This window comes from Brassica napus, chromosome C8, assembly GCF_020379485.1.
Source record: "Brassica napus cultivar Da-Ae chromosome C8, Da-Ae, whole genome shotgun sequence".
NCBI classification, from domain to species: Eukaryota; Viridiplantae; Streptophyta; class Magnoliopsida; order Brassicales; family Brassicaceae; genus Brassica; species Brassica napus.
In genome coordinates this window covers 34,902,375-34,912,219 of record NC_063451.1, presented here as the reverse complement: position 1 = coordinate 34,912,219, position 9,845 = coordinate 34,902,375, and the positions used below count along the sequence as shown (strand labels likewise).

Here is a 9,845-nt window from a genome sequence, read left to right as displayed (position 1 = left end):
AAGCTATCCTGAAAACAAAAAGGATTTTTAGTAACATTCTATCAACAAAACAACAAAGAATAGGACAACTATTCATCATTTTTAAATAAGTGAAAAATAAAATGATAATTAAAATATCTCTGAGATGAAGAGAGAGTTTTCTTCTAAGCTATTTAACTATTATCTTTTGGCCTACCTTTCATCATTTTCAAATTTCTTTGCTCTTAAGAACACGATCAATCCATGGAGTATTTGATCCACAGAGTCGTTCCTCATCAACTGTTCAGCTATTTCTGCTGGTGTAACTTTTATTTCCCGGATAAGTTCCTCAATCTCCTCGAAAAGCTTATGATCTTCAACCTCAAGATAGTTTGAAGCCAAAACCTTAAAACCAGCGGGTGTGCAATAAGACATGTGAATGTGCACGTCCATACGTCCTGGCCTCAACAATGCCGGATCCAGTCTTTCTCTGTAGTTAGTCGTGAACACTATGATCCGCTCGTTACCACAACTTGACCATAGTCCGTCCACAAAATTCAATAGACCAGACAGTGTGACCTGAACAAAACACATGTATGAGCTTGAGCTATAATAAAACTTGGACATATATACATATGCGCATAGACAGCAAATCAGTTATAAGCGAAACTATTTTTCAAAAAATAAGTGCTGCCTAAATGCTAATTGCAAATCATTTAAAAACAAAACCATTTAAAAAAAAAAAAATCGGACGCCTAGACGCTATTTCTCTACAAAATGCCTATTTATTGAATATTGATAAATAGACATTACCGGTTTATGTTTAAAAAAAAAGACATTACCGGTTTATCCAGAAGATCACTAGGCTCATCAGTAGTCCGATCCTTAAACTCGATGGAACAATCAATATCTTCTACAACCAAAACCGAACGGTTTGCAGTAGACATCAGTAACATACGCAGCTCAGCATTACTCTTAACCGATGCCAAGTCCAAGTCATAGATATCAAAGTTAAGATGATTAGCTATGGCTGCGATCAAGCTCGACTTTCCTGTACCAGGTGGACCATACAACAAGTACCCTCTCTTCCAAGCTTTCCCTACTCTCCCGTAAAAGCTTTTACGCTGCACAAAACAATCAAGATCCTCTACCAAGTTCTTCTTTTCCTCGGGATCCATGGCAAGAGTTTGAAACGTGGAAGGATGGTCGAGAGTCACAGAGGTCCAATCGGAATACGAACCAAGTGTAAAGATCTTAAGCGTTTTAGTCTTTTGCTTTATCAGAGCAGCTTGTTCCACCACAAACGGTAAATAAGATTCAAGAACCATCTTCTTGAACTTCTTGTTGAACCTGAGCTCGTAAGAACGCACCTCTGACTTCAAAGTAGAGTTCAGGTCTCGAGGGTTACGAAAATCCTTCTTCTTCACGGAACGGCACACGAGGACCCAGCTCAGCTTGACGCCGTCGAAAGTGTCCACAACTTCCTCGTCGCGTTCGACCGTGACGCTGAAGTTGCTCTGTTTCTCAAGTTTGTTGACTTTGATCCTTCTAGTGGAAGGAGATATCTTGGAGGCTAGGTAAGCCTCTGCGGCTTCAAACACTTGGTTGTTTTCAAAGCCTCCAAACTCTTCAATCACAACTGTCATTTGAAAACCGTAGTAGCTGAAGCATTTGCGGATACCACAAGAGATGAAGTCATGCACCTCCGCTGGCATGTAGTCTTGGATCACTGTTCGAGCGAGCATTGCGGCTGCAGCCACCGATGCAACCGCCGTGAGAGCTGTTTTGGCGGTGGCTAGGTGAGATGTCTCAGAGGAACTCATTTCCAGAAACAAGAAACTAACAAAAATAATAATAATCATTGTTTAAAATGGATATTTAACAACAGTACTGTATATGTTACTAGGTTACGTGCGGTAGAGATAAATCTGATTAGGTTGATCGAACGGTGCTGAGATTTTCTATACAAATTGAAAATTTAATGATTAAAAAGAAGAAAAAAGATTTGTGAGGGTTTAAGGAGATACTTTAATAAACAGCTTCTTGTCTTTGTTCGGTGGTCGGGCGTGGAAAGATGGAGGCCCTTCTTCTGCGATCACTAAACCCTTTCAAGAAACCTCTGGTCGCATGATTTTGAGATGATTAGGTACGAGGGTTTGGGATTATTTAACTGGAGATGGATCACTGATCGAGTGGTGTAAAGTGGGCCACGATTACGGCCCATTTAATATGTTAAAAATACTCGATAGCCTGCCCTAGAGTCTTCTGGAGTCTTGGTCGGTGCTAAACTGCAATAGACAAGTTGTCACATCAAGAATCAAATTATGCCACTCTTACCATTTTTTAAGAATGGAACTCCCGTCAAGGGTTTATTAATTTTTTTTTAAGTCTGGGCTTTTCGGGTATTGCCTCGGTTCGGCTATTTGGGATATCGGATAAAAAGTTAGAAGATCTATTTACTGCATGACTTATTTTCGATTCAGGTTCCAGTTCGGTTCAGATATATTCAGGTTTTGTTTCGGTTCAGATATTAAACCTAGAAATCAGAGAATATCCGAAAAAATTGGTTCTCATTTAGTTACAATTTATATTTGGTTATGGTTTCGGTTCGATTACTTCAGATAGTTCGGATTAAATATCAGATATTTTGGGTTTAATATCAAATAATTAAGATTAATTAATTCAAATAAAAAATTTCAGATATTCTGAATTACTTTAAATAATTCAGATAAAAATATCTAGATACTTTCGGGTAGTTTGGATACTTTTAATCATTTAGATTTTTTTCAACGATTTTTATATACTATTAATAGGTTTTTAAATTATAAATATATATTCAGTTATGTTATATGTATATATAATTAATATTTTTATATATTTTGGTATCCGTTTGGTTTTCGGTTTGGTTTCCTTTCAGTTTGGTTATTTCGAATATAGAAATATAAGAAATTCAAAAAATTTCAGATCAAAAATATCTAATTGTAAAAATTCTCAAAAATCAGTGAAGAGTTACTCTTTACCTTATTGCGTAATCGCTGGGTCTTTAGGTGTTTATATTGTGTATTTGTTTAATTTTATAAGTTTTCAATTATACCATCATGTGAATCATGATTTTTTATAAAGGTAAAAAAACTTAGGACTTCATTATCAAATACTATTTTAGTATTTATTTAGTGAAATAATCCATGCTTTCTGATGGTCTGATCCATATAATGTGCTATGGATCTATTTTTAGAATGAGGTACTATGTGTTATGGATCTTTTCACGTGTAAGCTCCTTCAAGTGGTCTATCTGGATCCACATCTTGCTTATTAATTTGTAGTGTTACATCATTCCAAAATACACAATCAACAATAAACTCATATCATTTAAATTATACTCTTCTAAATCTCACAAGTTAATGTCACTCGCTTCCTCATGTTTGACCTCATCTTGGCCATCGTCGATCTTCTTGGCTTTCAATAACTCGACCAAACCCTCAAGAACCTTATCAACACGATCATTCCTCGTAACCTGTTCATCCACCACTTCGTTTTTCTTAACCTCCGAATCTTTACCCTTAATGGTCTTGTCCTTGTTCTCCAATTCTTTATCTTCCTTCTTGGCTTTCTCTTCTTCGTTTTGGATCTTTTTCACTTTCAAGAACTCAATTAAACCTTCAAGAACTTTATCAACAGTGTCATTCTTCATGAGTTGTTCCGCCACCTCCGCAGGACTAACCTCGGTTGCCTCAATACCTTCCCCGATCTTACTGAAAAGCTTATGTTCTTTGATCTCTAAATAGTTTGAAGCAAGAACTTTGAAAGTACTCGGTGTGCAGTACGACATGTGAATGTGCATATCCATGCGTCCTGGCCTCAACAACGCTGCATCCAGTTTCTCTTTGTAATTGGTCGTGAATATTATGATCCTTTCATCGCCACAACTTGACCATAGACCATCAATAAAATTTAATAGTCCAGAGAGTGTCACCTTTTTGTAACGTGGGTCATTACTTTCTTCTGACTCACGTGGAGGTTCATCAGCTGACCTATCTTTCAATTCGATAGAACAGTCGATATCTTCCACAACAAGAATAGAGCGGTTAGCCGTAGCAATCAGCAATCTCCGTAGCTCGGAGTTGTTGCTAACCGCGGTCAACTCTAGGTCATAAACATCAAAGTTGAGATGATTAGCCATGGCTGCGATCAAGCTTGACTTCCCTGTACCTGGTGGACCGTACAACAAGTAACCTCTCTTCCAAGCTTTACCAACCCTTTTATAGAAGTCCCTTCGCTTCACAAACTGGTCAAGATCGTCTATCACGTTTCTCTTGACATCTGAATCCATTGCTATGGTCTTGAAGGAAGAAGGATGGTCAAGAATCACAGAGGTCCAAGCCTCTGAGTAATTCCCATACATGTTATCTGGGTCAAGAGTGAAGATCTTGAGTGTTTTCTTTTCTTGCTTCACCACCGCAGCTCTTTTGACCATGAATGGCAAGTAAGACTCAAGAGCCATGTCCTTGAACTTCTTGTGGAAGCTGAGCTCGAATGATCTGACTTCAGATTTGAGAGTGGAGTTTAGATCCCGTGGGTTGTGGAAGTTTTTGGACTCAACATGGCGGCAATGGAGAACCCACCGGAACTTGACGCCGTTGAAGGTATCCACAACTTCCTCGTCACGTTCCACGGTGACGTTGTAGTTGTTTTCTTTCTCGTGTTTACTCACTTTGATTCTTTTGTTTGAAGGAGAGATCTTGGTGGCTAGATAGGCCTCCGCGGCCTCGTAGACTTCGTTGTGGACAAACCCTTCAAACTCTTCAATGACTATTGTCATTTGAGATGAGAAGTAGCCAAAGATAATGCGGAAGCCAAAAGAGATGTATTGGTGCACCTCGTCAGGCAAATAGTCTTGGACTAGTGATTTAGCTAGCATTGCGGTTGCAGCCACCGATGCCGCGGTTGTGAGAACCGTCTTAGCCGTGGCTAGACGGGACTCCGCGGAAGAAGAGTCAGAGGAACTCATTTTCTTTGGCTTTGGCCTTTGGGGTGTCTTTGTTCTGAGTACCCAAAACTCATATTTATTATTAGTGGGAACCGGAGACTAATAGAAGCAAGGAATAAGCGAGGATCATTTCGTTACAACAACGTCGAAGTTTCTTTGTAATAAAATAATGAAAAACTAAAAAGACAAAGAAAAGTTGAGTTCTAGTGGGGGTCCCATGACTTGGTCATGAGGCTTTTCTGATTTATCGACGAGAAATTCTTGGGTTCACCCCCTAGGGTGAACCTCTAGGTTCACCATCCAATAGTGTTTGAGTATTTGATATTTGATATCTTTTAAAAAAAGAAATAAAATTAAATATCCAAATTAGATTATATTTTTAAAATAAAATAATAAAATACATAAAAATAGTTACAAAAAAATAAATTAATTAATATTGTTAAGTCTTCGGCAAAATACTAAACCCTATACCCTAAATCCTAAACCCTAAACCCTAAACGTTAAACCTTAAACTTTGGATAAACTCTAAACCGTTGGAAAATCTTAAACCCTAAATCATACATTAAAAACTAAATTTTAATAATACTAAACCCTAAATCCTAATCCCTAAACCCTAAACCCTTGGGTAAACTCTGAACCCTTGGATAAATCATAAACTCTAGGGTTTAATTTTAAATATTTTTGATTTAGAGTTTATGATTTATCTGAGGGTTCAGAGTTTATCCAAGGGTTTAGGGTTTAATGATTAGGGTTTAGGGGTTTAGTGTTATTAAGATTTAGTTTTTAATGTATGATTTAGAGTTTAAAATTTTCCAATGGTTTACGGTTTATCCAAGATTTAAGGTTTATAATTTAGGGTTTGGAGTTTAGGATTTAGGGTATAGGATTTAGTATTTTGCTAACGGTTTAACAATATTTATTTATTTATTTTTTGTAAATATATTATGTATATTTATTGTTTTATTTTGAAAATATAATCTTATTTGGAAATTCAATTGTGTTTCCTTTTTTAAAAGATATCAAATATCAAATACTCAAACACTATTGGTTGGTGAATCTAGAGGTTCACCCTAGCGGGTGAACCCAAGAATTTCTCTTTATCGACGTGAGAAAAGAACGTGCTTCAAACGAAAATGAGAAAATAAATAGTAAACAAAGACTGACTTAACGTGTGGGTCATTCTCCTATTAAAGGTCGTCTTAATTTGCAAGAGAACTGACAATACATGTTGAATTTAAAATTAAAATGCATGAATTTTGTATTAAACCCATCAAATTGTGATAGGTAATAATGTAATATACATTTGATAGATATTGAATTTTCAATTTTGTATGCTTGATATTTTTTCCTTTAAGTCCAATCAATTGATAAGTTTGTTTAAAGATTAAAAGACAATGAATTTGTTAAATATTAGAAATTTGTATAGATTCGTTAAATATTAGAAATTTGTATAGATCTATTACTATACTTGATATTTTTAACTAAACTTAATTAATAACGTTGACTTATTGATTTAACACTTACATATTGAATTTGAAACTATAGACATAAAATATTTGTATCGAAGTCCACAATAATAAATTAATTATGATACAAATTTATTAAAATCGTTGACAAAAAACGTATATTAAAATCTAGACTTCAACATAAATATTTATGTTACATTTTATAATTCGTAAGTGTTATATTTAAACAACGAACAAATTTGAATGCTGCCAGTAGACGGGAATGTAGTTCCTCATTGTGGACTTTCTCGCACCTCCAACATGGCCAACACCCAAACCTTTCGGTCCTTTCTATACGTTGACCGTTGACCCGCACGATAGACTAATTAAGTGAAAGTTACGGTAGGTCACAACACCACCTCGAAGCCTGCTTGTATGGAAGGGGACCTTTAGCATGACAAACAAAGGATAACAAGCTATGGTCTACCGAACAATCACAAATCATTGTCGATGACGATTTGTAAAGGACCTGAGTTCCATCCTATTAAAACATAATATGTTTTAGTTGTATCGAATACGTAGTTTACATATTCATATCCTACATATTTTTTTTTTCACTACGAGAAAACAGAAGTTTAACTAGGAAAATTAACGAAAAAATTTTTTCCTGTTTAATTTACGTCGACTTTACTAAGAAATTACACGGAAAAATAAAATCAGCGTATATTTTGGGGGTGGTAATTGGAATGTCCCTCGTAATATGTCTGATTCTTATGGTGTTCATCACAACTGGCACAAGAAGAATATATTTTGGGAGTTGTCATATTGGAAGGATCTTCGTCTGCGCCACAACCTCGATGTGACGCATATAGAGAAGAATTTCTTTGAGAACATCATGAATACAATATTGAATGTCCCAGGAAAGACAAAAAACAACATAAAATCAAGGTTAGACTTGCCGGATATTTGCTCAAGAAGCGAGTTACATATAAAAAGCAATGGACAAGTTCCAGTTCCGATATTCAGATTGTCTTCGGTAAAAAAGTCGGTGTTGTTCAACTGGATGGCATCAGAAGTGAAGTTCCCCGATAGGTATGTTTCAAATCTCTCTAGATGTGTTGAAAAGGGTAAAAAGTTCTCTGAGATAAAGAGTCATGATTGTCATGTCTTTATGCAACGACTACTGCCCTTTATATTTGCGGAGCTACTTCCAACAAACGTACATGAAGCACTTGCAGGTAGTGTTTTATAGCGCAATAATTTTATAACGGTTTAGTTTGCAAAATAATATATGACTAACAATGTGTTTAATTGTTTTTGGAATATAAAAGACATTGGAGCATTTTTCAGGGATCTGAGCACACGCACTCTTAAAGAAGAAGTTGTGGAACAGCTTCAGGAGAACATTCTCATCTTATTGTGCAACTTGGAGAAGATATTTCCTCCCGGATTTTTTGACGTCATGGAGCATCTAGCTGTCCACCTCCCATATGAGGCGTTGCTTCGTGGACCTGTACATTACGGATGGATGTATCAGTATGAACGAGCCATGAAATATTTGAAGGGAAAAGCAAAGAACCTCGCCAAAGTTGAAGGTTCTATAATTGCTAGAAGTTTGACGGAAGAAGTTTCTCACTTCACATCGTACTACTTTGCGTCAAAAGTACGTACCCGGAGAATAGCTCCAAGAAGATATGATGATAGTGGTGTTGCGCCAACATATGCAGTTGCTGGTGTTCCATATCTCTTTAGCCAGATTGGGCGACTCGGAGGGAAGTCAAAAGAGGTTTGGTGGTCGAGTGAACAAGACGCTCATAGTGCTCACACCTATATTGTACTTAATTGCGAGGATCCATTGATGCATTATTTTGAAAGGTAACATATATGGACACTTCTAAACACATATAAGTATAAATTATATAATTGCGAGAGATTCATTCATATAAAATGTGATTTTACAGCCTATTTGTTTCTCAAGTCGAATAAACATTTCCTGGTATATCCACAAGTGACGTAGACAAAAGGAAAGATCAACACTTTATTAAATAGTTGAGGAATCAAGTATTAATTAACCCAAACTCTTTTTTCATATATGATCTGTATTTCAACATTCTCTTTATTTTTGCAGGTTGATTGACGACGATGCAGATTATCCTAAGTGGTTACACGAAGTAATTCAATCTCCACTTGTAAAGGTCACCACATCACAGATGTATTTCACACGAGGCTATACTTTTCACACATATGAGTATGGTAGACAGCGGGCGACCAGTAACTATGGAATATGTGTGAAAGAGGAAACAGATTTCTACGGGATCTTGACGGAGATTATTGAAGTCGAATTCCCAGGGATATTGAAGTCGAATTCTCAGAGATATTGAAGCTGAAATGCGTCCTCTTCAAATGTGAATGGTTCAACTCCGTCGTCAACAGAGGTGTTCGGTTTAACAAATTCGGTGTAGTTGCTGTCAACGGTGGACGAAGGTACAACAAATTCGAGCCTTTCATCTTAGCTTCACAAGCAGACCAAGTTAGCTTCCTTCCATATCCTCGGATGAGAGATTCGGGTATAAATTGGTTAGCCGTGATCAAAGTTACACCTCGAGGACGAATCATCAGTGGAGAAGAACCACCTTTGCAAGAAGAACAGATAAATGAAGTCGAGGAACCTGAACAAGAAATTGATGACATCCTTCTCATTGATCCGCATATTCACGAGTACGAAGATCTTACCGACGATGCCACAGAGGAAGCTGTTGAAGACGAGTTTAATGAAAATGATGATGTTTCTAGTGATGACGAGAATGTCGATGTATCAGATTGATGTATTTGATTTTGTGTAAGGTAATGTGGGAGTTTGTTTTACAAATAAGATATTGAGATAATAAGTTAAGGAATGGGGTTTGGAATTGAAAGAATAGATTGAGGTGAAAGAATATATAGAGTTTAAAGGGTAGTTGAGTTTGGGGTTTGGAATATATGAAGTAGAAGATAAGGAAGATGGAGTTTGGGGTTTCAGATTTTAGGGATTTGAACATAATACTCGTTAATTCCTCGTAAATAAACGTGGAAATTACGACGAAATATAAAAATAAAGAACGCGGGGCTCGTTAATTCCACGTAAGCAGAAATCGTCGTAAAGCCCTCGTAAGCGAACGTGGAAGTAACAACGAAAATAAAAAAGAAAGCGGGGCTCGTTAATTCCAAATACCTCGTAACCCAAAAAAGAAGAAGCTGGCCTTGCTAATTCCTCGTAGAATAAAAACTAGAAAAAAAAGAAGAGAAGAGAAGAAAGATACTGGAATCACATGTGGCGAGACTTACGTAAGTCTAGCCCACATGTGTTCCAATATCTTTCTCCTCTTCCTTTTTTTCAAATATTTCTAATTTGAAAATCATTTTGCTGAGTTATGTGATTTGAGATAGGGTGTGATTTGTGAGTTTGTGTGTGATTT

General features: G+C 36.5%; 2 protein-coding genes across 2 annotated transcripts; both read right to left on the bottom strand.

Moving 5' to 3' along the window:
- Positions 1-9: 9 nt before the first annotated feature.
- Positions 10-2,374, bottom strand: LOC106401112 (AAA-ATPase At3g50940-like). Its single transcript, XM_022707602.2, has 3 exons — positions 1,986-2,374; positions 801-1,797; positions 10-537 (listed from the first exon to the last, which is right to left on the bottom strand). Exons 2-3 carry the CDS (start codon positions 1,779-1,781, stop codon positions 172-174), a joined length of 1,347 nt encoding a protein of 448 aa, XP_022563323.2. The 5' UTR covers positions 1,782-1,797; positions 1,986-2,374; the 3' UTR covers positions 10-171.
- An 859-nt stretch (positions 2,375-3,233) lies between these two features.
- On the bottom strand, positions 3,234-5,050 carry LOC106397457 (protein HYPER-SENSITIVITY-RELATED 4). Its single transcript, XM_013838039.3, has one exon. It carries the CDS (start codon positions 4,964-4,966, stop codon positions 3,350-3,352), a length of 1,617 nt encoding a protein of 538 aa, XP_013693493.1. The 5' UTR covers positions 4,967-5,050; the 3' UTR covers positions 3,234-3,349.
- Positions 5,051-9,845: the final 4,795 nt, after the last annotated feature.

Bases quoted from the DNA above. Each gene is read 5' to 3' on its own strand.
- LOC106401112 (XM_022707602.2), bottom strand. From the start codon at position 1,781: ATGAGTTCCTCTGAGACATCTCACCTAGCCACCGCCAAAACAGCTCTC. The intron at 538-800 runs GTAATGTCTTTT...TGTTTTGTTCAG, and splicing joins GTGATCTTCTGGATAAACCG to GTCACACTGTCTGGTCTATT.
- LOC106397457 (XM_013838039.3), bottom strand. From the start codon at position 4,966: ATGAGTTCCTCTGACTCTTCTTCCGCGGAGTCCCGTCTAGCCACGGCT.